The sequence below is a fragment of the Pseudopodoces humilis genome, chromosome 6, assembly GCF_049639895.1.
Source record: "Pseudopodoces humilis isolate 2021_Gansu_Grassland_sample_001 chromosome 6, ASM4963989v1, whole genome shotgun sequence".
In the NCBI taxonomy this organism is placed as follows: Eukaryota; Metazoa; Chordata; class Aves; order Passeriformes; family Paridae; genus Pseudopodoces; species Pseudopodoces humilis.
In genome coordinates this window covers 55,634,907-55,662,328 of record NC_142205.1, presented here as the reverse complement: position 1 = coordinate 55,662,328, position 27,422 = coordinate 55,634,907, and the positions used below count along the sequence as shown (strand labels likewise).

General features: G+C 45.6%; 3 protein-coding genes across 18 annotated transcripts in view; 2 read left to right on the top strand and 1 right to left on the bottom strand.

Moving 5' to 3' along the window:
* Positions 1-14,222, top strand: part of LIN54 (lin-54 DREAM MuvB core complex component) — a 40,044-nt gene extending 25,822 nt beyond the window's left edge. For 2 of the 4 annotated variants that reach the window (XM_014259045.2, XM_014259047.2), the window contains exons 5-14: positions 684-839; positions 3,039-3,255; positions 3,972-4,045; positions 4,199-4,396; positions 6,155-6,246; positions 7,440-7,511; positions 9,845-9,947; positions 10,131-10,268; positions 10,974-11,176; positions 11,511-14,222. In XM_014259045.2, the coding sequence (XP_014114520.2) occupies positions 684-839; positions 3,039-3,255; positions 3,972-4,045; positions 4,199-4,396; positions 6,155-6,246; positions 7,440-7,511; positions 9,845-9,947; positions 10,131-10,268; positions 10,974-11,176; positions 11,511-11,712 (1,455 nt within the window). In that variant the 3' untranslated portion in view covers positions 11,713-14,222. The remainder of the gene's footprint in view (positions 1-683; positions 840-3,038; positions 3,256-3,971; positions 4,046-4,198; positions 4,397-6,154; positions 6,247-7,439; positions 7,512-9,844; positions 9,948-10,130; positions 10,269-10,973; positions 11,177-11,510) is intronic. The other 2 variants (XM_014259048.2, XM_005530314.3) reach the window with 1 other exon arrangement.
* A 103-nt stretch (positions 14,223-14,325) lies between these two features.
* Positions 14,326-20,656, bottom strand: THAP9 (THAP domain containing 9). Its single transcript, XM_088056143.1, has 6 exons — positions 20,646-20,656; positions 19,172-19,240; positions 18,894-19,089; positions 18,520-18,808; positions 18,109-18,259; positions 14,326-17,768 (listed from the first exon to the last, which is right to left on the bottom strand). The coding sequence occupies exons 1-6, from the start codon at positions 20,654-20,656 to the stop codon at positions 15,815-15,817; spliced, it is 2,670 nt and encodes an 889-aa protein (XP_087912269.1). The 3' UTR covers positions 14,326-15,814.
* Positions 19,566-27,422, top strand: part of SEC31A (SEC31 homolog A, COPII component) — a 40,996-nt gene continuing 33,139 nt past the window's right edge. For 4 of the 13 annotated variants that reach the window (XM_014259043.2, XM_014259041.2, XM_014259039.2 and 1 more), the window contains exons 1-7: positions 19,567-19,673; positions 19,911-20,128; positions 20,682-20,764; positions 21,295-21,418; positions 23,566-23,764; positions 24,834-24,929; positions 26,568-26,708. In XM_014259043.2, the coding sequence (XP_014114518.2) occupies positions 20,686-20,764; positions 21,295-21,418; positions 23,566-23,764; positions 24,834-24,929; positions 26,568-26,708 (639 nt within the window). In that variant the 5' untranslated portion in view covers positions 19,567-19,673; positions 19,911-20,128; positions 20,682-20,685. Of the gene's footprint in view, positions 19,674-19,910; positions 20,129-20,269; positions 20,288-20,681; positions 20,765-21,294; positions 21,419-23,565; positions 23,765-24,833; positions 24,930-26,567; positions 26,709-27,422 lie in introns of those variants that run through there. The other 9 variants (XM_014259044.2, XM_005530311.3, XM_014259042.2 and 6 more) reach the window with 5 other exon arrangements.

Sequence of the window (27,422 nt, the reverse complement as noted above, 5' to 3'; positions counted from 1 at the left end):
TGTGAAAAGACTCTAGGATTACATCTTGAATTTACTGTAGATAAGTAATTCTAAGTATCTGATTTTTCTTAAAACATAAGGAAGTTTAGAACAGAAAGTAGAAAACCAGCCTTGGAAGGGGTGTGGTTATATAGTGTTCCAACACTGCACTCTGCAGAAATGTGGTCAGAAAACTGTATCTCTGTGGGAAACTGCAGTGTAGATTTGAAAGTACTCGTGTTCTTGTACTTTGAATCAGTAGTGTGAGGTGAGAATTGTCTTGTCTTTTGAGCAGCTTTTCTTTAAAATTCCTATTTATGATGAAATAGTCATTGTGTCAATTATAACACTTTTCATTTAGAACATCTCTCTTGACAATGCTCAGGCTTCAATGGGATAATTTCCTTAAAAAAAACCCCAACAAAACAAATGAAAAGACAACCCCTCACTCCCACCCAGGTGCTGTGCTAGGTTTCTGCAGAAGCCTTTTGGTGCTGGAAACCAGTGATGCCTTCAAGTCCTAAGGGCTCTATTTGCTGTTGTTACAGCTGGACCTGTGTGAGTTGAGGTTAAATGCAGCGCCCTTATTCACAGAGAGAGCTCTGTTCTGGTGGAGAGCTGTACTGTCCTGAGGAGGGGATGTATGTGTACAGGGTCCTGTATTCTGCACAGAGGTTTAAACTGCTTTTTGTTTTGCCAAGCAGCTAACAGTGGTGTCAGTGGCCTCCCAGCCTCCCAACTCCCCCCAGAAGACGGTGGGCGTCCCACTGAATGTAGCGTTAGGACAGCAGATCCTCACAGTGCAGCAGTCAGCACCCTCCTCCCCTGGGAAGGCTATAGTCAACCACACAACCACCCAGGTACAGACTGACTTTCCTTTGTCTTCTGGTGTGTCTGTGTCATTGCTTGCTGGAGACTGGAGCGTTGGACCACGGGTTGGCAGTGGTCCATCGGATAGTGTTCTTGGGATTGCTTAGGAATTGGCTCAAGTATTGCCCCGAGGAGTGTATACTTCTTCAGCTGAAGTGTGCAAACCATTGCAAGCCCATACAAGGGTATGCTGTTAGAAAGCAGCTTTCCAACCTGGAAAGCCCCACTTGATGCAAATCCTTGTTTCTGTGTACTGAATCTCCCAAGTCACACAAGGTGGAGTTCTTTGTGTGGTTCTCTTTCTTCTGCCCATGTTGCTATGCCACTGCCTAGGGCTGCTTTCCAGGTATTTCTGAGGTTTGCAGCAGTGGAGTTCATATTCCTTCTCTAGAGATCTGGTCTGCAACCTACAGAACCAGAAATTATTTATTTCCTATATGTCATTTCTAGAAAAATGGGGTTTTCCATAATAGCTTTTATAAATAGTTTTGCATTAATTAGTCACAGGACAAAATTGACATTTGACAGTTTTTGCTGTTTTCCTCTTTTTTTACCTTAGGTAAATCTTTTTCTATCATAATATTTGTACTCTTGTTGTGGTAAACATGAAGGGATGTGTATGGGTGTAAATATATCCAGAGTATAGATATAGCTGGAAGTGGACACACATGTACCAGCATGAGACCAGAGATTCAGACAGATTTTCCCAGTCTTATCTTACTGATACCGGAGATAATTGGAATGCTGATATGAGAATATGAACACCATAGAGATTTGAACTTTTTTCCCCCAGGAAAACTGTCTTTGGGAATAGTTGTTAAAAGGTTAAGTCTCTCTAATGCAACTGCCCTAAGTGAGGAAACGGAGATGTCTGTGGGAGTTCTGATGCAAATCTATCTGACACAACACAAGGGCTTCACCTGTCTTCACTGGACTCAAGAACATGCCTTTAGAAGAATTGTCCCTTGAATTTTAGTTTTCCCAGTTGTCCTTGGATAGCAGCTGCTCATTTGTGTGCTAGGGAGAACAGGTCTGGTCTCACTTTGATAATGTCTGTGATTGTGCTTGCACATAGTGCTTATTTAGATATTCTGGTTTGTTAAGGTTTCAGTGTCTTCAGAAAAATAAAAAAATCCCAAGAAAAATCTTTTAGAAGACCAGGGTTGTGTTTCTAGTAAAATGCGTGCGAACTGAGATTTCATTTGTGCAGTTGCTGAAAGCTGGGCAGCTGAGAAAATGTTTTCATAAGAATTCATATCATACTGTCAACCAAATGTAGTACTTAAACTTGATGTCAAGGACAATATGCTTAATAGCAATAGTGAAAGATACTGAGAATAAAAAGCTGAGCTCTAAAAAATGGAAAAAGGAAGAAATCAAGGTTTGAGGTTAAGCAAGTCTGGGAAAAGAGGCTATTATCAAACCAGTTGACTTGTGAAAGTGTATAAATGAAATAAAATTTTCTTGTTATTGTTATTAGTTTGTAGTTTGAGAAAAGTTGGAAAGATGAACTTTTGCAAATTCCAGGTATAGTGATACTTCAGCTGTAAGGTAGCACAGGTCTGCTGAGCTCCCTTTCTTTCAGCATTTTGCCTTTTTTCTTAATGAATTTATTTTGCTACTCCTCATTGTTCTTGCTTCTTTCATTTCTCAGCTTGTACTCTTTCTGATGTCCATCAGTTTATGGATTCTGTTCCCTTTTTCTCTTAAGGGTTGCACAGTGATTTCTGTGGTTTAATCACAAACTATCTTAACAGGACATACCTGTACACACGCAGCACGAACTGTTCTGCAAGTTCTTACTATGTGCTTTTAATAGTAGGAATATTTCTGTTTGTTTGTTTGATTGTGGAAAAGAAACCAAGCCTTGTTCTCTGTAGTCACCTTAAATAATTTTGGCAGATGTTATATCTTGTGGACTGAGTCACCCTACTCATGTAAATACTAGTTTACTCTCTTGTTTGGTGTAGAGCACTGAAAATGGAACTGAGTTTACTCTTAGCTGTTGAGAGGCATTTATTCCCTGTACATCTGTTCTACTTTTGAAAGCAAAAGTGGGGTAACTGTCTTCCCTCTCAAGGGTACAAATGGTATGCTAGAGTTGCTCACTAACAAATTGAGAAATAAACATGCTGATGTTCTTTCTGCCTTTGTACAAGTAACTCGTGCTGTCTGTGTTGGCTTAACAGGCTGTGAAATCAGCAGTGCAGACCATTACTGTAGGAGGAGTGGGTACATCTCAATTTAAGACAATTATTCCCTTGGCAACTGCACCCAATGTTCAGCAGATTCAGGTCCCTGGAAGCAAGTTCCATTATGTCAGACTCGTTACTGCCACAACAGCCAGTAGTTCAACCCAATCTGCCAGTCAAAATCCCAGTACGAGTACTCAGCCTCTGCAACAGGGTAAGTGCTGGTGGTAACATATTGTCTGAAGCCTCTCTTGGGTTTATCTTTTATGTTTGTTCTGTAACAATTAAAATGTATACACAACAGACGTGTGAAGACTGCCAGATGTACTTGGTTTGTGGTAAGACTTCTTTTATGTTAATTCCATATTCTGCTGCTACCTCTGGTTTCTATGCGAAAACGCTCCTTTGTGTCAAATTGCTCTGTAGTTGGGCCTGAATCCTGGGAGCGTTTTAGGTTGCTTTTCCCTAGTTTACTAGATCTGTGGGTGATTGATGGCCTCTCTCATCTCCTCTATATGAAGAGCATGAAGGTAGGACAGCCCACAAGCATATTGTCAAAACTCTGTAACATGAAGATCCTTCCATGTAAATTGCTTTAGAAGTGCCAGGTGTTTTTGCTGGTTTCTGTCCATGCTTTCCAGAGCAGTGATAGAATAAAAGATTTCAAAGGGAAAAGGGATGTAAGGGAAATCCAGTGTCCAGAGGAGGTCTGCACCCTGGCTGGTTTATTAAGCCATTGCTGTAAAACGTGTGCACACACTCCTGGGCCAAATACCTGTTTGTAAAGGTGTTGTCTGGACCCAAGCATTGCATGCCATAAGTTACAGTGTTAAGTACCTTTGTGTTATGCATGTGTGAAAGTCTGAAGGGCTGAACTGTGGACTTGGAGTGACTAATACACATTCATATGATGTTGTTTCTTGACACCAGCGAAGCCCGTGGTGGTGAACGCAACCCCAGTGCGTATGTCAGTTCCCATAGTACCAGCACAGACTGTGAAACAGGTGAGTTAAATTCAAGTCATGTAATATTCCTAACCTGTTTTGGCTGGACAGAAAAAAAGTCTGCTTTCAACTCTGTAAAGCAATATTCTGCTAATAACAGTGTGTTCTGAATGACTGAAACACTGATTTAATAAAGAGCTCTTTTCTTTCCAGGTGGTGCCCAAGCCAATCAACTCAACTTCTCAAATAGTCACTACTAGTCAGCCCCAACAAAGACTTATCATGCCAGCCACTCCACTGCCACAGATCCAGCCCAACCTCACCAACCTCCCGCCAGGCACTGTGCTGGCACCAGCCCCTGGCACAGGAAATGTTGGCTATGCAGTCCTTCCAGCTCAGTATGTCACACAGGTATGGCCTGTCCCAGAGATGGTTAGCAAATGCTGCTCTTATGGAACATTCTGCCTTTCTCTTAAAGGCTCCTGGCACTGTTACTATCATATGACACTGAGGCAACAGTTTCTTTTAGGGACCCTTGGCAGAATGACAATGGCACTTGAATTACAATCATAGTTACAGTTAAAGTTTTGTTTTCTCAACAGGAGTTTTTATTAGCATAATAGCACAGCATTTCTATAAGCAGAATCAGTGTAGTACAATTCTGAGTAGCGTAGTACAGAATTTATAATGCCAACTTATTTGAATCACCTAGATGTCAACTTGGAATTTCTAATCACCTAGACCCTCTGCATATTGGGTCAGATCTTGATATGCAGTTTGCTTCATCACTTTAACAATCATAACCTAGACTTGAAAATCATATGAAAGAGTACAAGTCACTTGGTCCTTGGAGGAAGCAGGTGTCAATGAAGGTGACCCTAGCTACTGGCAGTCACAGGGCTCAGTGTCCAGCAGCAGTTCCAGTCCAGGTTCATCACTTAGGACTTGGAGCAGCTTGATTTTATAACTGCTCTGTGTGCTGTTACACTTCCCTGTTCTGTGACGGTCACTACCACCTGGTTGTCTGAGTGCCTGAGACCTCCATGGCCAGTAATTGCCCTGGTGCCCAGGAATCCTGAAACCTGTAGTAAGGGGAAGAAGAAATCCTATTGGTTTGTTTGCTTGGTTTACAGGACCTTCAGAGCCTGATGATGAGGAGAAAGAGAGCATATATGTGACCTACTTGGTCACAGAGTATGGGTGTCTTTGTTATAAAGTGGTGTTAGTTAATGCTTAGCACATTGCCAGGGGTCAGAAGCAGGTGGTAGCAGTCACTCCAGCTGAGGCCTAGGGATTGGTTTTTTTTGCTCTTTGCCAAGCTCTGACTGATGTTCAGGATGAAAAGGGGAATGAATGTAATGTTCTGCTGAAGGCTGAAGTTTGTAGAAACAAAGGCTCTGATAGCTCCTGGCCTTTCTGCTACTGTACTGGTTTCTGGTTGCATTTCGGTTTTGTCACAGTTGCAGTTTGACCCTGAAGATTGTTACTGTGTCCTTCCAGTATAGTTCTGCAAATTTTACTTTAAAACTAGCCTCTGTTGGACCTGTCCTCTGAGGTTTGTGTTCCAGTCACAACCTGTCCCTGTTTGCCTGGCCCCAGTAGGTCCATGTTTTGCTATGTGCCAATATGTCCCCAGAACCTGTTCCAGCAGGACCAAAAAGCTGCTTGTAGGTAATGCTAAAGTAGGTAGCCCAGAGCAGTGTTGTTTGGCAGGTTCTGATGAGATTTTTTTTTTAATATAAAGAATAAATGGTGGGTTCAGGTGTGCAGAGGAGTTGGAATGCAAACCATTTTGCTTAATTTCATAGTAAGTGGCTTGTATATAAAGGAAGCTACAAATCTGTGCAGGAAGTGATTCTGCTCTATTAGGGGGGAAATGAACATGTTTTTAGGAGCAGGAACTGTTTGTGGCCTGAACATTTCTGTGTGTTATCCCTGTCATCTGTATGGATCTAGACACTGTAATAAACAACAAAAAACATAATCTAAAATAATATTTTTATGTGAAGTATGGAGGCAGGAAGTTGCCACCTGGTCCAAGTTCTATAAGTGTTCTTAGAAGCAAGCTCGTTTTATAGCAATATCTGGAAAACTAATTTAAAGACCAGCCACACATCCTCTTGTGTATAATTTCTTTCATGTCAGGCATTAATCTTTTTGTTTTGTTAGCTACAACAGTCATCCTATGTATCTATAGCGAGCAACACTGGCTTCACAGGGACATCCAGTGTCCAGTCCCAGGCACGGCTGCCATTTAACGGGTAAGAGTTTAGATTAAAAAATCCCAAAACCTGTAAAATAGGCTGCTTGAGTAAACATGAGGTCTTGGAGTTTGGTTTGGGGAATTATCCAAGACACTCAAGTGTGCTGTGGTGTGGTTATTACCTCTGACTGAAGAATGTGAATCTCTCTGACATTTGAGCCAGTCTCTTGATCAAAGCTGTGTTTTCCTTTCTGTTTTTTGAACTCATGTAGCAGGAAGTTGACCTGAAAGCTCCCTGTTGCTCATTTTTTGTTTGCAGCAGCACCGGTGAGCTACAGGCCTCAACTATTTCTCAACATTTCTGCAAAGAGGTTCTGGACGACATATAAGCTAGATACTTAACACATGCAGAAATTGAGCCAAACAGCAGAATGGATCCTGATAGGAGGCTTTGGGTTTTTTCAGCCTTGGCATTTTTCCTTTAAGGATGAAAACAACAGCTAGCATATATTATTTTCTCTTTGCCAATACAGCAGGCTTAGCTGTTCTGCAAAGTCCTTTTGTGTTACTGTTTGCTGGAAATTGTGAACATGAAGGTGCTTTTTGTTGCTGCAACCTCAACTGATGCAAACTAATCCCAAATCCAGATGCAGTTATTCAAATGAACGGGTTTGATTTAATCTCCCTCATATTACGTGCAGAAATTGCTGGATAGAGACGGAACAAATCTCATCAGAAGCGATTACGGTCACAAAATCCAAGTTTTAGGAGCAGTTAAAGACTGTGTCTACTATAAAATTTATCTGAAAACTGAATACCATGATTTGGCTTGCTTTCCAATTATTCCCAAGGGAGTATTTTTTGTTTTCTGGGATTTTTTTAATTCCAAGCAGAACAAAAGAAAAGGCACAGTCATGTTGTGTGAATTCTGATTGGATCTGGTCCCACTGCACTTGAAGGGATTCTGGGGAAGGTTTCCCTGACTCCAGTTTTTTAGTTATGCTTCCTCTAGCTTTAAAGCCTAATTTCTACTTCAGGCAAGCATCCAAATTGGCAGCAAATAATCCATCTCTTTCTAGGTCGGAAAGGCACTATTTATAATAGTTACTTAAACACAGTCAGCCAAAAACCTAATGCAAGGGGAATATAAAGATTTTTTTCAAAGTTTTTATTATGAGCTGTTTACATGAATTTGAAATAGGAAGAAACTGATAAAACTGTGTGTATATAAATGCCTTTTTCCCCCTACAGAATAATTTCTTCTGAGTCTGCAAACCGCCCCAGGAAGCCTTGCAATTGTACTAAGTCTCTGTGTTTGAAATTGTAAGTACAGATTGGTACAGTTTTTGTCTTTTAAGCCTTATTTTTGGCAACACAAATGTGCACCAAGTATCAGAATATAATGGTTTTAAGTATGTCAGAAATTTTACATCTAGATGCTGATTTAAGGTGGATATTGGTGGAGATGTTGCAGAGCCTGTGTAATTTTGCAACTCCTGTGAGCTATATGGACCATAACATTTAAAAATATCTAATTTTGCATCATGTAACATATTTCATGGTGAAGCCAATTCCACTCAGCAGCTCTGGTTGCCTTGTTGGTACCATGAGTGAAATGGTATCTCATGGTATCATTCACGGACATTTCCTATACTTTGGTGAAGTGCATCAGTAGTACCATGCTGAATCAAATACTTCAGAAAAATCGGGCTGTGTATCTTTTGTTAAAGGATTGAATAGACAAGTGGTTCTTCACTGATAGGTCTGCCTCTTGCTTATCCATGAGATATTTTGATGTTCCATGCCATGTATTAATCAGAATTTGACACAAAAGCATTTGGAGCTGAGAGTTTCTTCAGCTTGAGGCACAGTCAGCTTACTGATATGTTTGGGACAGGAACGGGAGGAGATACTGAAATTAATCTGCGGTTCCCTGAATCCTAGACAATGAAGAGGAAATCAGGGGTGTGGTACTTGAGGGGGAAGTGATGCAATGGCATCTGAACCCAAGTTAAGAAGTGTGTTTAAACTCTTAAGTATGGGTGTCTTTTTGTGTAGTGCACCCCACCTCTGTATGGGAAGGTGTGCCCTGTGTTTCCTAGTCTCAGACTTGTCTGTTGCATAGCAGGAAGATGTGTAGCTGTTTTTCAGATATTTTACGTACATGACTGATCTCACAGTGCCCAATGTATGTTAGATGTGTAGGGGTTTAGGTTTTGGTGCCTGAATGTGTCCTAGAAATTCTGGGAGAGTAATGGCATCACTGGGAATACTTCGCACCTTCAGAATGCTGTTAAGAGACAAACTGTTCTTGTAAGTCACTGATGTTATGTGTTCTGGGCATTGGTGCAGAGCACATGGTTAATGCACTCTGGCACAGATGCTTTCTTACTAGTAAAACCTTTTTTCTGTCTGAAGGGGAACTTATTTTTGCCCAAATGCCCATGGAAGGCAGGCATATAGCCTGTTCTACTTAGAAGTCAACTCAGTTATTTGCTCACTTAGATTCCACACTGATGTTGGCACTGGTTTTTTTTTTGAAACCAGAACAATGCTACCACTGAATTTTAAAAAAGAAAGCAGAGCTATTACAGGTTGTAAAAGCTTTTGATTTAGTTTGTTCCTGGGACAATTCAAGATGCTAAATATCTCCAAAATCCAGTTCAACCTGATGAAGGGTTGCAGTGGGCTCCAGGGCAACCCTAATCTAGTTTATGTATTGCTAGGCTGGGAAAGCCACAGAAAGCCAGTTTAACAATGGATTTAGGCTCCAAAAAATGACCATACACCCCCAGCAGGATTTGAAAAGCAAGTGAAGAGGTTCAGCAGCTTTTAGCTATTAGGTGGAGGTGGTCCTGGAAGCCTTGAAACAAGACAGAGTTTGTTGTGGCCTAAAGCCATGTTTGAGATGGGGATGAATGTGGTATTTTCATGTATCAGATCTGTGAGTCTGTGGATTGGTGAGATGCTGTTCTTGATGGGAGGCACCAGAGGTACATAAGAGGCATGGCAACATGATTGGCTTTACCTGTCCATGTTTTGCTGCTTTTTGTTCATATATTTGTTCTTCTTTAAAGTCAACTTTTTTCTCATTCTGAACTTTCCCCTGGTTACCAGTGCTTCAAAGCCTCCAAGATGTACCAATTGTTACTACATTTCTATTCTTCCATCCCAACTTAAGGGCAAAACTAACAAAAAAAAAGCTTCTTGCTGGATTAGTTTGCCTGTTAACTGTCACTCCAGTTGTTTGCCTTTTGTTTCAGCTGTATGAGGACACCTGAGGGCTGGCTTGGACTGTCTGGGTCAGAGCTGGCTGTGAGGTGGCTGCAGCAGACTGGCCCTCAATATGGGGGTGACCCAAGAGTCGCCCTCAGAAAACGTTTCATTAGCTTCTCTTACGGCTTGGGGGACCTGTGCTATGTGATGAGCTCAGGTGGACACCCTTGAACTCCATCTGTGTCTTTAGACAGCAGCTAGACCTGCACCAGAGGATTTTGGCTCTGCAGTGAGGCTGGTACCGCTTGTACGTGTGGAGTTGAGCATTATCCATATTGGTCCTGGAGTAGGAACTTGTGCTACTGCAGTGTGTGAGTCAGTACTCACACACCAATGTAATGGTCAACATTTACAAATGCCTTCTGCATCTTCTGTTTCAGGTATTGTGACTGTTTTGCAAACGGTGAATTCTGCAATAACTGCAACTGTACAAATTGTTATAACAACCTGGACCATGAGAACGATAGGCAAAAAGCAATAAAGGTGAGGGGCCTCTTCCCCTGCCCCCTGGGATCTAAGTCATTTAGCTTCTTTTTTCTGAAGCTCCGGAGTGGGAGTATAATGCTCCAATCTCCTCCCACATGTGCAAGGCTTAAGTTCTTTTATTGCACCTCTAAATTCTGCTCCCCGCATGCAATGACTGACCCTTTGGGTCTGCATTGACAGGCCTGCCTCGACAGAAACCCTGAAGCCTTCAAGCCCAAAATAGGGAAAGGAAAGGAAGGAGAATCGGATCGGAGGCACAGCAAAGGGTGTAACTGTAAGCGCTCGGGATGCCTCAAAAACTACTGCGAGTGTTACGAGGTACGAAGCATTATCTCATTTGAAAATTAGTACCTTTTTCCCTTTAGTGTAGTGACTTCTCTCACTTGCTTTGTCTCTTTGTTGTATGGCTATAATGTTTTCTCTTCTCTTTGCTTCTATTCCTATAATGTTACCTCTTCTCCTAGAAGCTTGGACATAGAAAGCCATGTATGTACATGGAAAAGTTGGTTGCTACTGTTCTGTTATTTTAATTTTAAACAATTTAGCAAATTTGAACTTAGGCTTGGATTTGTTTTTTGCTGAATAGCACCATTTCCTAAAGAAATCCACTGCACCAAATCCCTAGGACGAGTTGAAGCAGAATCCCATAGATGCTGTGGGATAGAATGTGTCTGTGGAATTCAGAAGCAAAAGTTGTTACTTCATCTGCTAACTGATCAGTCTGTGGATGTAGAGGCAGTATAGACTGACATTTCTCAAAACTCAGCTGTGTAAATTCCACTGGAGACTGATGAAGAAAGGGATGAGTGGGAAACCACTTACATTCTATGCTCTATGATTCTATGATTTGATTCAAGTATACATTCTGGGAAGACAAGAGTTTAGAGAAAGGACTACTACTTGGGAGTCTGTTCTAGTGGCTAATTGGTAAGAGATGAAAATAGGATCTCCTTTTTGTTGTGGTTTCTCATAAGGAGAGTCAAAACTACAACAGGTTTCTTATGTTTTGTTTGTTTCTTTCAGGCAAAAATCATGTGTTCTTCCATATGCAAATGCATTGGCTGTAAAAATTTTGAAGAAAGCCCGGAGCGAAAGACATTGATGCATTTAGCAGATGCTGCAGAGGTCAGGGTCCAGCAGCAGACTGCTGCGAAGACCAAGTTATCTTCCCAGATCTCAGACTTGCTGACAAGGCCAACACCAGCACTCAGCAGTGGTGGTGGGAAGTAAGTTAATGCCACACCCTCTTTGAGTTGTTTCTAACACAGCTTTTTGATGTGACAAGCATGTCCCTGTCATCTCTGAGCCTTGTCTGTATAAGGCTCAGAGGTAGAGGTGGGAGCAGTCAGGTGAATGGGACATTTTGTTCCTGTAACAGTAGGGATTCTAACCCACCGGTTCATTTGGCTGTTACTGAGGCTTATTCACTCTCTGAAGGCTCTGGGAAACAGTGGGACAGATGAAATCTCATCAGTCCTTGGACCAAAAAGTTAGTCCAGCCCTGGAGTTAGCTGCCTTGTGTGTTTTTACAGACACTAAGTGGCTGTTTCTTTGTTTCAGGCTGCCCTTTACCTTTGTCACCAAGGAGGTGGCCGATGCAACGTGTGAATGCCTCCTGGCACAGGCAGAGCAGGCGGAGAAGACGGGCAAGTCCAAAGCTGCAGCAGAGCGCATGATCCTGGAGGAGTTTGGTCGCTGTCTGATGAGGGTTATCAGCTCTGCAGGGAAGTCCAAAGGTGACCCTTGTGCCATGAACTGCTGACTCATGCACATGAGCCACAATGAAGTGGACTGAACAGAACACTTAAGGCACAGGGACACTTTGGTTTAGCATAAAGGATTTAATAATATTTGTTAATTTGGTGCTTGTTGTAAATTGACCCATGTAAGATTGAAACAAGAAATTCTTTTATAACAAGATGTAGAGCTTTTTAAATCTTAGCTAAATCCTCTTCTACGTAAGACAATGCCTAAAGGTCAGTTCTTCCCAATGTACAGCTTTTACCCTGGGTTTCTTAAAAATTAGATGTGTTTTCCCCTTTCCCCCAGAATAATTGTCTGAAGGGCATATATAAATTATTATAATATATATTATTTACAGTGTATGGATTTGCATCACTGTGCATACAGAAAAACACAGGTGATGTCAACAGTTAGGTCATGCTTTTGCTGACAGGCCTGTAATATGGAGCGTGTCCAAGATAATTCTGAAAGGAAATACATAGAAATAGGCATCTAAATGGAAGGTAGTACTTGTATTTAGGACCTGACACAGCATGTTCCCTTTAGTGCACGGAGCACTGTGAGATACATAGGCAATAATACAGAGGGGTTGCTTGCAGATTTAGCACTGAGAAAGTCATGGAGAATGTTTCTAGAGCAGGGCCCAAGGAGTATAGAGGTGAATGGCATTATGGGGAATTTTTGATAGGAATGGGGCAGAGTGCTCAGGTGTTTCTTAAGCTGGAACTTGAAGGCTAAGACTTGAAAGTGAGGAAAAGCAGCCACACCACAATGCTGAACTGTCTGCCCAGTGTAGTGTTACCTAAGTGTGTAGCAGATTGATGCTGATGTTTAGGTGAAGCTTGGTTTTTCAGAGGTCTGCAGCAGCCTAATCCCTCACTGGAGGTAGGGCTGTGCAGTCTGTTGTGTTTTCTAGGATCGAGCTGTAACCCTGGAAAAGTGTTTAGGCCTGAGAAGCTGAAGTCATGGGAGGGATGTACAATCTGCATCTGAATTGACTTGCAAATGTAGGTAGGGATCATGTTCAGGCTGGCTGTGGGTATTCAGGATGCTGCTTCTCTCCATGTTGGCAATTTATTTGGCATAAGGGCTCTTTTAGTGTCATTTAGAATAATTGTGAGAGCTGTGATCAGAGGAAGTACTAGCACAGAATCAGGATTGCTACGAAAACAGACACAGATCCTTTTACACTAAATGGGGGGGTCAATCAGCTATAGCTGAGTATAGACTAAGACAGGGGATTTTTTTCAGCATTTGTTACAGGCAATCTCAGATCACATTTTTGATAGTGGAACACGTTTGCCGAATTAACCTGGTAGTTTACTTACCTATCATGAATATCCATTAATCATGTTTAATCACAGGCATTTTTATTACCTGTCTCACTGCAGCCTGAACTAGCTATGTTTTTTCCAAAAGGGATTTTGTATTCCTTCTATAAGACTGTAAATACAGAGAAATGCAGCAGAGCTCTTTCTCCACGTTTCCTAGCAGGGCCAGCTGGGGAGAGGTAGGGGCTAAGCACACCAGCAGCAGAGATATGTGCCTGTGTGTGTGTCAAGGCAATAGGGTGGGAGGATGCTTCACTCCCAGCCCTGTGCACTGAGCAGAAGGCCCTTGACCCTTCTCTGGTGCCTCCTTGAAATGCCTGGGAGGCAGCCAGCAGCAGTGGTGGGCTCACAGACCAGGTGTGACCTGCCAGTCACTGTCTGAAGGGCTCTGTCTGCTAAGGACATCTCCCTGAGCATAAATAGCAATGTTTGTGCAAATCTCTGAAAAGGGAATCCACCTCTCGTGTAAGTAAATGCCATGTTTTTTCATGATTAGGACTTGGATTTACTAAAAAAATCAGTGCAGTAACTTTACCTGTAGATAGTACGGATATTCCGTTCCCTTCTAGTGACCTAATATAGTCCAGTAAGATTTGTATAAATGTAAATTAGTGTAAGTGAATAAAGTAATACCTACTTACGTTATTTTTCAAACAGATTGCAATATGCCTTTTGTTTAGACTTCAATCTGTGTTTATTTTGTATATATTCAGTGTCTTACTCTAAATTGCACCTTTTGTGATGTGTATTTATATACAGTGTGCAAAAGCACTTGTGAAATTTAGATTACAGTTGTAATTATGTATGATGGCATTGCTGGAGAATATTTTGCTTGTAAAGATTTGAAGGTGCAATCAAATGCTCTTAGTTCTTCTATTTTGTTTTGAACAAGCTTTCTCAAATATTAAGCTTGGATTCCTCTCTCCCTTCTCCCTGGTGTAGAGTGTATTAATTGGTTTATGTACTTCCTTAGCCATTTGCATCAAACTGCTGGACAAGATTAACAGTCAGGTTCATCCAGTTACGTAAAAATAATTGGGAACGGGGCAAGGGTTCATTTTATAGTTCTGTTTACATCCAAAAGTAGAAAATTAAATTTATATTTACAAGACCTATTCAAAGAATACACTTTTCTATATTGTACAAATAAAACAGTCAGATAAATCACAAAAAATAAACATTTATACTATTCTGTAAATACGATTTTTTTTGCATTCCTTTGCTTCAGCACTGACAAATATACACAGAAGGTTTGCCACTGAAATATCAAAATAAATTGTTAACACTAGGTCCACTTCTGATGGAAGTACTGACTTGGATTTTCAGTGAGACCAAATGCTACCAGTGATAAGTAAATATCCCTTGGCTATTGGTGTGCTGTCATGCACAGCAGTCCATGGCACAGTTTGTAACAACTCATCTTAGAGCTGGACGTGGAGGTAATACAAGTGTTCAACATTACATGATTGCAACCAGTCTGTCACTGGGATTTCAACAGCATTTTGCCAGTTTTTCCGAAAATCACATATAGAGGGGAGGGAATAGATTCCTGCAAAGTCTCATGTAGCTGGAATGGCTCTGTAACAGTGATGGCTTCAACATGTTTTTTTGCATAGATATTTGGATTGGGGAAAAAGAAGCCCAGAGGATTTAGTTTGTTCCTCCCAGCAGTGATTCTATGAATTTCCATGGTGCTGCTGCTCTCAGAGGAGCTTGTGTGCAGAACTAAGGGAAGGAGGAGAAATCCAAACCAACCAGGGACAGTTTTGTCAAGTGACTGGTAGGCAAAATGGTACCTTTAATATTATTACTGCCCTAGGATGTAGCAGATCGCCATTTTTGGACATCATGGATCTTGAAAGTGACTGTACAGAAGGTTTTGTGGGAATTAGTTGCCTTCCATTTCTATGCATGCAACTCCTGTTCTGCATGGCAAAGGGAAACCCCTTAGCAGCAGTTCCACCTTTGCTATTCCAGGCTAAGCACTGGAGGCAGCTTCCTTGTCCTGAAAATGAATTAACTGAAGAAGCCTGTCCTACTTGATGGCATCAGAGCTATGGTTCAAGTCAGCAGTGGGAACACTGAAAGGTGGGTGCCATGTGTGCTGGGCTGCAGGACACAGGCCAGCCCTGGGAGGTTGGGGCCGTGTAATAGGAACTCAAATGCTTGCCCTGCTGCAGCACACCCATGTATTCCTGCCCCTGGACAGTACTGGTGCTCCTAGATGCCACTGGACACAAGGATCTGATCACAGGCTCAGCACTGATCCAGATGATCTAGACTTGACCAGCATCTTTAGCTGTTTGATGAGACATGTTGGAAAGTTGACATGTTCTTTTCACATCTTTATTTTCCTACTTAAGTAGAAGCTCTGCAAGCTTTCTCGCTCCCAGCTTTTATAAAGCACATCTTTTTGGTGAAATCAAAGTGCCAGTGCATGTGATTCCCCTGCAACCCCATCACCTATCAGTTTCCTTCTTCCAAGAGCACTCACAGTGCTAAAGCCACCCAGCACTTCCAGGGACACTGCAGACTCTCCTACCACTGCCCCAGGCACCTCAAGCAACCCTTGCTCATCCTGAGCTGCCACGCAAGTTTCATGAAATACATGGCTGCTTCGCTGGATTGCTAGAAGGAACAGGGGATGGGATAGTTCCTTCCTTAGTTAAGCTCTGGTTAGGGGACTTGCAGTGGCCCAAAACATCACTACTTATCAAGGCTAGTTTTGCCAGCATTGTTTCCTCACGTGTTGCCTAGATCTCAGCAAGGAACAGCCATCCTTGGAACCACTCAGTTAGACCATGTGTGGGTTTGGCTTGACTGACAGCTACCCAGTGGTGATGGAAACAAATGCTTTCCCTTCAGTCTCTTCAATTTGTGCCTTTTGCAAGGGTATTTCAAATTTAGGTGTTGGGCAGGGTTTGTTCTTATGTTTAAGTAACACCGTGTTATTTCCTTTACTAAGATTGTGTAGTGGTTGTTGATGCTCAGCTGCCCCTCAAATAAATGGTTTGTGAGGGTGGGAAAGAGGGGAGCTTCTCCCAGAAGCTCCTGGAAGACTTTCTGTTCTAGAGACAAGTGCCACAGCTTGGTATTTTTGCTGGCACCTCCTACTTTGACATATTGGTTTAGGACTTGTTCTGAAATGCTTGTTATGTGGTGCACACAGGCCGAGGGCAGACTCACATCACCTAACTTTTTTATGTAGAGCACTGACCTGCATCTTAGCCTGCTCTCATCTGCCTCAAACAGAGAGGCAAGACAAGCCTCACATTGCAAGTCCAAGGCCAACTGCTCAGCCACACAGCCAGCAGTGCAGGTGAGGCTCTGTGTGTACAGCGACAGATCTGTCAGCGCGTTGCTCAGGGCAGAGCTGGGCAGAAGCAGGCCTGCACTGTAGGGGTACTCTGGGGTCAGAGTCCTCCCAGGAGCTGGGTGATACTGAGCACGAATGCTGCCCAGAGTCAGAGCTCTCCTCTGAGACAGGGATACATCCCAGGGGCTGGAACTGCCACTGCTGTGTGGTGAGACAGGTGCCAGGCTGCAGCTGGCCAGCAGCTTGTGGTAAGCAGCCTGGAACACAGCACAGGTGGTAGGGCTACCACTGTTGCCACAGGCTTCCTGGAGGGCCCTGAGAAACTGCTCCAGCAGTTCCAGGCTAAAGGCATGTGTATGGAGGTGGTGGGAAGGAGTCCCTTCTGGACATGTGTAGTTGGAGGAAAGCCACTTGAGGCTTTCAGCACTGAGCAAGAAGCTCAGAAATCCCAGTTTGCGTTTGCTCTTAATAACGTATCTCCCCACAGCATCTGTTAAGTTGACAAAGCAGCTCTTGGCCTCATCAAAGAGGTTGCTTATTTTGGTGTAATTTCCAGCTAATAAAGACTCCTTTCCATAGGGACCTCTTCCATAAAATACATCGCACAGAGAGCTCATCAGGCGCACAAACTTGACAGTCCCGCTGCAGTTCTGAAACGAGGCCAGGCCCAGCTTCTGGAGGTGCTCCAGTGCCTCAGCAACACCCTCGCTGAACAGCAGGGTAGCAAGGTTGACCTTCAGGTGGTAACTCCCTTTACTCCCAGCCCTGCCCGACTCAGGACTGCACAGCTCCAACACCCTCTGCTCCGGCAAAGCTGCCAGCTCCACCACCTGCTGCCACCACACGGTGTCACCGAGCCACTCTACCTTCTGGAAGCACTGCAGAGCATTCCTTATCAGCAGGAGGGCATGACAAACGTCAAAGAAGTATGCGATGCTGCGAGCAGAACCGGGTGGATGCTGGAAAGTGCACTGAATCCTTTTGGGATCTATTCTGATCCCCAAAGCTCTGGCAGTCTCAGCACCACGAGCGGAGGCACCCGATGTCACAGCTAGGGCCACGATCCCAATGTTGTTCAGCTTATTGATGGCCTGACGAAGGAGCTGAGCCAGGAAGTGGCCAGATGTGCTATTCACCAAGAAATAGCCAAGGGGAGCTGTCCAAGGGCTCGAGATGCCAACTGCCATGAGAATTATCGCTTCTGATGCCAGTGGTGCTTCGTCAGCATCAAGGATGCCTGCTCCCAAGTCAACAAAGCCCGTCAGCCTCTTGGTCTGTGGGTCCCACTCCTGCTGCTTCTGCAGGGACACGTCCTGTACCAGCACGGCGCAATAGCGGTAGGCCTGATCTCCTCTCTCCACCTTTTCCTGAAGCCGGATAAAAATGTCACTGCTGAAGCCTGCAGCAGCCTCGTTATTAGACAGCCAGCTGGAAAAAAAAAACAACCAAAAAACGAGGATGTGAGACGTGAGTAAGAGACGTGATTCTGGAAAAGCTGAAGCAACAGGCAACACTTTTTACCATTCAGGACATGGTCAGCCATGCCCAGAGCTGCAGAGCAGGCTGAGGCATGTAAGGCAAAGAAGGCAGCCCTGCAATCCTTCATGCCTAGTCCGAGTTTCTTTTCTCCCGCCCTAGTGGTGGGAAGCCAAGGAAAGTACTGACCATGCAGGGAAGTAACAAAGCAGTTTCAGGAAGATCTGTTACACCTATTTCTACATGAGTACCTGGAAATACATTCTGAATGAATGAATAAATAAAAACTTGCTTTGTCAGGCTGTAAGGATGAGGGAGGGGAAGAATCTTCCGTAGGTAATCATAGGCCTTAATATGGTAGAGATGGAGAAGACAAGCAAATTGCCTCATTTCTGAAGAGTAGTCTGCCATCTGCCTCCAGCTGTGCAACTCTCGAGGCAAATCTGCTCAAGAAATCACAAAAGGTCAACTTTAGTGAAACAAATAAATGGCTGGAAACAGAGGGATGCATGACACAAATGCACTGCAGAATACAAGGCAACAGCGTGGCCTCTGGAACAACTCAGTCCTGAAGTCTGGCGCGAAGTGTAGGGCTCAGCAATGATACCACTGTGCCTCACCTCTTCCTTGGCACGGGTTAAGCAAAGACATGAAACCGGAGCGAGAGAGCGAACTCTGCCTCAGCAAGCGTCCCCGGCAGTACCTGAAAACTGCGCCTGCAGCAAACTCACGATTTCCTCAGAGAGCTGCCGCTTCTCCGCCAGCTCCCTGAGGATGCTCGGCACGGTCCTGCGCCGGTGCGCGGGGCCGCATCTCCCGGCGCCCGGCGGCTGCTGCTGCTGCTGCCGCGGGGCGGCCGGCGGCGGCCGCGGCTCGGGCGCCCGCTGTTCCTGCAGGCTGTAGTTGTGGTCCCCGGCAGGCGGGCTGGGCAGCGCCTGCTTCAGCGCTCGGCCGGGGGTCCTGCTCCGCCTGCGGCCGGCGCCCGGCGGCTCCTGGCGGGGAAAGGAAAGGGGAGGTCACGGCACACGGCGGCACCCCCGGAGGGGAGCGGGGGGCGCGCCCGGTACCCGCCCGCACCGAGGGGAGGAAGCGGGAGGGCACGGCCCCCCGCCGCAGCTTCCGCCGCAGCCCGTAGCGCTCGAAGTCCCCTTCGGCGAAGTGTCGGGAGCAGAGGATGGCGCCGGGGCCGGGCCGCCACGCCCGGCGGCTCCGCGGGTCCACGCGGTTTACGGCGCGGATCCACTCGCGGCGCTGCGCGGCGTCCACCGGGAACCTGCGGCAGAGGGAGGCGGCGGGATGAAGGCAGGGACGGCGGGATGAAGGCAGGGACGGCGGCGCGGGCCGGGCGCACTCACTGGTGGAAGGAGATGCCGCGCTCGCGGCTCCGCCCGGTGTCGCGCGCGGTGCAGCCCAGTGCGGAGCAGCTCCGCCGCCTGGCGGGCCCGCGCGCGCGGCCGCCGCCGCGCCCGCCGCGCGCGCCACGCCGGGCCCGCCCATTGGGCGCCGCCTCGCCATTGGCCGGCGGGCCCGGCGGACCGCGGCCCTATTGGGCGCGGCGGCGCGGCGGCGTCACCGCGGCGGTGGCGGCGGGACCGGGAGCGGGGCGAGGCAACCGGGGGCGGGGGCGGCGGCGGGCCAGCCAGTGGCGAGGGGCGACCCTCAGCGCCAGGGGAAGCCGCGCCTCCAGCCCCCATTTATAGCGGGGCCGGCGGCGGCCGCCGCCTCTCCCGCTGTGCCGCGCCATGCGGTCCGGGCAGCGCCCGTCCCGCGCACGGCGTCTGCCCGCCGAGCGGCCGCGGAGGCCAGCGGCGGCGGGAGGCGGCAGCAGCGGAGCTGTGGCCCGGCTGCCGTGAGGAGGTGGGTCCGGGGCTGCCGCCCCTGGCTGTGGAAGCCGGCTGAGCTCCCTCGTGCTGTTCCCCCGCCTTGCGGTGGCCCCTGTCCCGTGATGAGCCTCACTGCTGTTCACATCATGAGCACGCCATGATTACTGCCCTTGAGCTGAGGACAGGCGGCACCGCCGCCCCCCGCGCTGCCGGCACTGCGCCCCGGCTCCCCCCGGTCCCGGCGCCCCTAACCAGTCTCCCTCTTCCCCAGGGCCGATGGCTGCTCCCGCCCCGAGGGACACGGAGGACACGCGCGGAAGAGGTGGCTACACATCCCCACGCACACATCCCCCCCCACACACACACTCCCCCCGCCGCCGCCGCCCGGAAGCCGCGGGGCGCGCCCGGAAGGCGGTGGCGGCCGGGAGGCGGTGCCGGGGCTGCCACGTTGGAGCGGTCCGGGGACGGGTGAGCGCCGGGGACGCCGAGGTGAGGGCAGGGACGGCGAAATGCTCTGTTTTACAGCTGTTCTCCTCCGGTTCCCGTCGGAAACGGGGCGAGGGTGGCGGTCCCGCTGGCCGCGCGGGGTGCACCCGAGGCGGGGGAGCCCTAGGGACTGAAATAGGAGCCAGAAATGAGCCGCTGAGGGTATTTGGTGGCAGGGTCTGGGGAGGGTCTTCTTGCGGCTGGGTTTGTTTCGTGGGTTGAGGCAGAAAGCTGCTGTAGGGTGCTCGAGGCTTTGGTGCTGTGAGGAGAGGGTTTTTCACGGCTGTTGAAGCTTTGCCCACGTTTTCCTGTGTTATGTTCAGCGCCCGTCAGTTTCCTCTGCGTGTCGATGTTACTCTGCCAATGGAGAGTTATTCCTCCCCTCCCCCTGGGTGTCCTCTGGAGAGGATGGCTTGGCTGTCTGTCTGTAGGATATCTTTAGGAAAACAGTCCCTCGGGCTGCTTCTGCCAAGTCCTAATGCGGCTCCTGAATCCGTGGCGGTGCAGCCTCACCATGCACCATTTAAGCATCACCTTTCTTGGTCTTGCTTTTCAGCAAAATGAAGCTGAAGGAAATAGACCGTACTGCCATGCAGGCATGGAGCCCTGCCCAGCAGCACCCCATTTACCTGGCCACAGGTGAGTTTTTTGGGAAGCACGTGTTAGCAGACCTCGGGCTGTGTGCGGTGGCTGCCGTGGAGGGGCCATTATTGAGAGCTGTAGGAGTTACTCTGTGTCCCGAGGGCTGGAGTGGAGTATACGTTGTGGGGCTTGGAGTGGAGCTTTTGCATTGTGCTGATGAAAACATGCTTTGCATTCTACAAGTGACAAGCAAGCATCCTCTTCCTTTTGCCAGGGAAAGGTGACACCAGTCCTAACCACTGGTCCACCACCACTTGTGGCTTGTTTTTAACTTTGTTTGTGTTCTGTGCATCATCAGGGAGAGGTACTTGCGCAAAGCTTTTCATGCTTGTAATTGTTAAGAAGCACCCAAAGGGAAAACCATGGGGAGGAGACTTGTGTGGGACTATAGCTAACAAACAGAAGTCTTGACCCCCATCTCAGGATCCTTTTTGAAAGAAGGATATTTTTGTTCCCCTTCTTGTGCTGCATTTGCAGTTACTGCTATGTATCGTGGCTTTCTCACTGCCAGACATGCTTCCTCACAGGTACATCAGCTCAGCAGCTGGATGCAACCTTCAGTACAAGTGCTTCTCTAGAAATATTTGAGTTAGACTTAGCAGATCCTTCACTGGATATGAAGAGCTGTGCCACGTTCTCCTCCTCAAACAGGTAGGCAGTGTTGTAAGAGAAAAGTACAGTGTCTCGAACTGTTACATGTGGTATGTTGGAAATGTTGCTTCCTGTGGTTTGCCTGGACTTGTTAAGGAGAGAAGCAGAAGCTCAGCACAGAAAGATGAAGGCAAGTGTGTGCAATTGATATTGTGGGTCAGTGAGCTTGGACTCCAAGCAAGTGTTCATGCTTTGACATAAACAGAACATTTTTGAATATATGTGTGAACCTTTTATCCCAGGAAGTCTCTGGGATTCACAAGAGAGGAGAATAAAATGTGAAACTGTGAAAATAAGGTGGTAACTTTTCATATTGCACCATCCTGTTTGTATTTAAGCATTTCAGGGGGACTCCTGTAAGATAACTAACTTGGGTTACGTTGTGTGTGTTTCTACAGCTGGAAAGCCAAGGTTCTGGCTGCACAGCTCCAGTTAGCTGTTAGTTCCTTGCCAAGTGCTTCTCCAGACAAATATTGTTAGCATCAGAGCATCCAGTTTCTACTGCAGCAGCTCTCTGGCAGAGCTGAAAGAGTCACAACCCCTTTTTAAATGCCCTGCTCTCTGAGCAGAGCTAATGTCAACATGTCCTACTGACCTGCTTAGAGCAGGCAGGAGGCAGTGTTGGATCTCTGGGTTTCATTGTTTTACCTTGTATTAACTGGGACTGAGATTCTTCAAGACTTGCCATTTGCTTACTGAATTTCTACAAGCACTCCTTATAGCCAGGATGCAGCACTCCTTGGAATATATCTCCCTTGACCAGCAACACAGGAATTTGACTTTGCCCCAGAAAATGCTTTAAAAAGGAGGTTGAGGGTTGGTTGTTTTTTTTTAATTAAAGATTAGATAGCAGTATATATGTCAGGCTGTATTTTGGTTTGCAGCAAATGAAAAAGTTCAGGTGATTAGAACTACAAAAGATAAATCCTTAATTGCTCTCCAAGGAAAGTTTTGTGCTGCTTTTATAGAACCATACTTTATCTTGGAAAGAGTAAAGGGCAAGAGAAAAGTAATTACACAGCTAATTGCTGGGTTTTGTTCCTCACTGTTTCCTGCCTTCATTTTGGGTTGTTTTAAGTCCTGTTCAGTCTTGCTGGTGATGCTTGGACAACCCTGTCAGTCATTTCATTTCTCATAAACTTGCATAGTTAGGTGCAGAAGCATAAAAACCATACCCAGGAATGGGTCTGTTTGACATCACAGACCGATTTCCATTTGTACCTTCATTCTTTGGTGAACCCCTGCTGTAATCTCAGCACTGGCAGCCTGAACACTTGGCTGTTACGGTATTTATCACCCAGCATATGCTCTTTGGGCAGCTTTCTGTAATATCTATCTTACAATGCTAAAGTTGCTGCGATCTAAAGAAATTACTTGAAGATTTTCTGGCGGTAACAAAGCAATATTACAGTGAGTGCTAAAATACCTCTGTGCCACCCTCCAGCCAATGTGGGTTTGATTTCTGCTTGCATAAGAGCTGATAGGTGGCTGTGTCATTTTATGTAGAACATATTAATTCTTTGCATGGCTAAGTGCACAGGAATGCTGTTTTGCTTATGCAGGAAGTTAATTGAGTTGAAGGGAATTTGGGTATTTACAGATGGACACAATAGTGTTCTTAATTTCTGGAAGTATGATTGATTCCTCTGGAGTTAGCCTGAAAGTGGGCCATGATGTTTCTGTGATGTTGACTAAACTTGCTGAGTCTCTGGTACAGCAGTCAAAACACTTGCACATCCACAAGCACAGATATGGAAAAATATGTGGAATTTTTCTAGTCTCACCTCTTTCTTCTCCTGTATGGAGCTGCTCACAGATAGCAGAGGTTTTTTTCCAGGCTGTGACTGGATGGGCTTACAGCCCTTAGTTTGATTACTTCTGTTGTGGCTGGGAGCACTTACCTGGTTTTGCAGCCAGGAGATTGGAGATGTTACCAGTTTGCAGGTTGTTGGTTGTGCATGTTGTGCCTCTTGTTAATGAGCAGAATTGGGACATGCCTTTCTGATGGAAGGAGTTGTGCAGAGACTCATCCTTAGGGAGAAATGCAGGCAATGCTTTTCTCTGACTTTAGCTGGGGTGAGCAAAAATGGGATGTATCAACCTACAGGTGGATGGTTCAAGACTGTGGGGCCCTCTGTGTCTTACAGGTACCACAAGCTGATCTGGGGCCCTCACAGCATGACCTCAGGGGACAGAGTGTCTGGAGTCCTGATTGCTGGGGGTGAAAATGGAAATATCATTCTGTATGACTCAGCCAAAATCATAGATGGAGAGGCTGAGGTAATAATAGCCCAGAAAGACAAGCACACGGGACCAGTGAGAGCGCTCGATGTCAACATGTTCCAGGTTGGTTTTTCTGCTGTTAACATACCATCAATAGAGGAGTGGCCTATCTTAACTTGTAACCTTAGATGTTTCTGCTGCTTCCCCTCCCCTGAAAAACATGAACTGTGTTTCAGTGTCTGCTAGTATTTAGTAGGAAAAACCTGCCCTGTTACTGGCATTTCAGTATGGGGACTGAAAGTGCCTGAAGTGTCTGCTTCGTTCCTTCCCCTCATCAATTTACCTTGTCAATTTAGTTGATCTTTATAGTTCTGCTTATGTGTGAAGTAGAGGTGCTCTTCAGGGTGTTTTGAGTCAGTCTCTTCTCTTAGCTTCTGTGCATTGTGCCAGTCACACAGGAAGGAATTGCATGCTCTCATTCATGTTTCTGGTGTGATCAGTTTTCAGATATCTCCTTTGGGGATTGGGTAGCATCCACCTTCAAGGCCTCTAAGTACTGTTGTTTGGAAAGAGGAGACAGCAAGGAAACACAGCCATGTGGCCTCATTAGCAGAAGGGCTCTCAAAGCTGACAAGCCTTCCCACATCACCATTGAGCATTTACTTCCTTCTAGATACAGTGTGTTGGTTTTTTCCTCGTTTCCACCAGCTGTGTGAGAATTCAGTTGGATTTGTTTCCTAAATAACACTTCTGTCCCTGCACACTTGCCTCCAGCAAGGCTGTACTGTGTTCATTGTGTCCTCCCTGAATCGCTTCCTGTCCCTTTCTGCCTGTTACGAGCTCAGGACTTGCCTGTCATCAGGCACAAAATGTGACCAAAGGTCACTTGGTGACCTTGGCTCATGTTGCCCTGCCTGGACTTTCGCATCCCAGGTGCAGGAGTGCTGTGGATGACTGCACTCACTGTGGGCAGGGCAGGACTGCCACACTGTCCAGAGCAAAGCTCTGTGGTGGCCATATCTGCATCATTGCGTCCTCCTCTGCCCTGCCACTATTTTCCCTGTACCTTTTCCTATATCCTGAGCTGGTAGGGGAAATTTGCAGAGTCCTGCAGATCTGATGCCTCCCAGCAGCTAAGACTGGGAAAGCTGATGCTGAAAATACTCTTAATGTCTATTAATGTTTCTTACAGACTAATCTGGTGGCCTCTGGTGCTAATGAGTCTGAAATCTATATCTGGGACTTGAACAACTTTGCTACACCAATGACACCAGGAGTGAAGACACAGGTACCAGATTGGTGTTTATTAAATTCTCCAGAGCAGACTCATGAAAAAAGATGCAAGAGAGCTGATTGAAATTTGCAGTTTTAAAGCAGTCTCAAAGGCATGGAGGGAGGGGGTAGCCTCTTGAAGTCTCACTTGTGTAGTGGCTGTGTACAGGGATGACTGGATGCTGCTGCCCTTGTAGTCCCTGGAGAGGAGTGTCCTGGCTTGCAGGAGTGCCTGTAAGGGCAAGCGTGCATGGGTCCATGCACTGAGTGGTGTGCTCTGCTTCCCCTGCAGCAACCCTGGATGTGCTGTCTTCTTTATCCACAGCAGACCTGCAGTTTTGGCTTGCTGTGCAGGCCAGCCAGGTCTTTATGTGGCAATTCTTTGTGAAGAAATTGTATTTGGCTAGGGAAAGCTGTAGTGCCCCCTTAATCTTTGGGAAATGTTGCATTTTATCAAGCAGCAAGAACAGTCTCAGGTTAAGCTCCTTTTCAAATATCATAGCCGTTGCATGTCTTTTAGTCTTCCTTTGCATGTTTCACTGCATGAATCTGAAGATGGTGAAGGTGCAGAGAGAAAAATAGGAGAAAGATAAAAAGCAGCTACTGAGAAGTCAGATGATGAGGCAGTGGGTTTTGCCTTGGTGGGTTTCAGGCAGTGGTTTAATTGCTATGATCAAGGTCCAGTGTTTAGCCTGTGTCTCTTAAAGATGATCTCTGAGGAAAAACAATAGTCTTTTGTGCTTTTTGCCTTGTGAAGGAACTGGAAGACTGGGAGGAAGTTGTTTCAATGCAAGTACACTTCTGTTGCTGTTAAACAATTCCACGGAAGTGCATGCTTACTGGAAAATGGGTTTATTACTGCATGATAATTTGGAGACAAAAAGTGTGCAAATGGGGTGGGAAGAATTTAAAGCTTTTTAGTTTAAACTCTGATTTAATTTAGATTTAGTTTAAACTTTCATCCCCAAAGGGTTTGGTTACTTTGTTTAGTTCAAGTCATTTATTAACATGTAGACACTTGAGAGGATGCTCACCTTAGAAATCCCTATAAAAAACTTTTTATGTCTAATAGTGATTTTTTTAGGCTGGGGTATCTTTTAGCCCATATGTATAATGACAACAAGAAATAATAGGGTAACAAGAGCTGGGTTAATACTGCTTTTAATTTTTGGTCTAAAAATAAACATTGGGGGGAATAAAAGGAAAAAAAAACATGGAATTTCTCCAAGCAAACTTTTTTTCTTTTTTTTTCTAAATAGAAACCTAATAGTCCATGACAAAAGAGCAGTTCCTATGTACTTTCGAGGAGTAATTTTCTGTCCTAGAGTTTTGCTTAGTCTTGTATTAATAACAATATAATGTTTATTTATGTTTTTGTATATACATTATATATGTAATATAATGTATATTAATGTTAACTAAATAATGTGTAGTACTATAAAGCAGAAAATAACTTCACAGAGAAATTTTAGCAGCTTCTAAATCAGTGTTTTCGGGTGTTGTACACTACAGCACGTGTAGAAAGGAGTCCAGAACACACCCAGTACACGGGGCACTCTCCTTGCAGATTTCTCACTTAGCAAGTCCTGAAAATAGCAGGGTTTGAGTCTCCAGCGTGGCGGGGTTGTGACGGGCTGTGTTGTGTGTGCGGCAGCCTCTGGAGGACATCAGCTGCATTGCATGGAACAGGCAAGTCCAGCACATCCTGGCATCTGCCAGCCCCAGTGGCCGAGCCACCGTGTGGGATCTCAGGAAGAATGAGCCCATCATCAAAGTCAGTGACCACAACAACAGGGTGAGTTCTCTCCTGCAGCTGCTGGGGTGCTTGCAGAGAGGTGTATGGGTGACTCATAGTACCCCTTCTTCAGTGACACAGGTACTGGTGCTTGGCCCAGTTTGCTCTTGTGAGTTATTTTATGCAAGAAGGATTGTCAGCATTATAAATTAAAATAGCCAGATGCAGACTGAAGCAAGGCAAGGCACTCAGATGTCCTATCAGAGTGATGATTTAATTTTGAGAAAGCACTTAATGATCTGTTTGGGACTACCACAGAAGGATTTTTATTGATTTAGCCACACAGGAGTATGGCATTGAGCAGGTTACAGGGGTGCTGCCTCCTATAGCTGTAGCCACCATGCCACCCCTTTAGGCAGTGTGAATGTAAAAAAGAGTCCGTTCAACTCGTGGAGAGTGACATATTTGTATGATTTTGTATTATTTTAAATAGACTATTTCTATAACAAATTCCAAAGATACAGCAAGAGTTAAAAATGAAACTTAGAAGTGGGTGGTTGTGAAGTAGCTCTTTCCTCAGTCTATTATTATTTTGATAAACTGTGGAACTTTTAGTGTTTTCTGTGTTTGCTGGCTGACATAACAGCAGCACAGTAGGCTGTCTTCATCATGTGATGGTAGTCCTGTGATGCAGTGTTCTTATGACAATAACCTCTGCCTAGTGTTGGCTTTTATTAAAATAGCAGTAAAAATAGTAGAGGAAAAGGTTTATTT

Excerpts from the sequence above, each read along its gene's own strand:
- THAP9 (XM_088056143.1), bottom strand. Across the intron at positions 19,090-19,171 it reads CGCGGCATCTCCTTCCACCA|GTTCCCGGTGGACGCCGCGC; the intron begins GTGAGTGCGCCC and ends CCTCTGCCGCAG. Across the intron at positions 17,769-18,108 it reads CATCCTTACAGCCTGACAAA|CTGGCTGTCTAATAACGAGG; the intron begins GCAAGTTTTTAT and ends TTTTTTTTCCAG.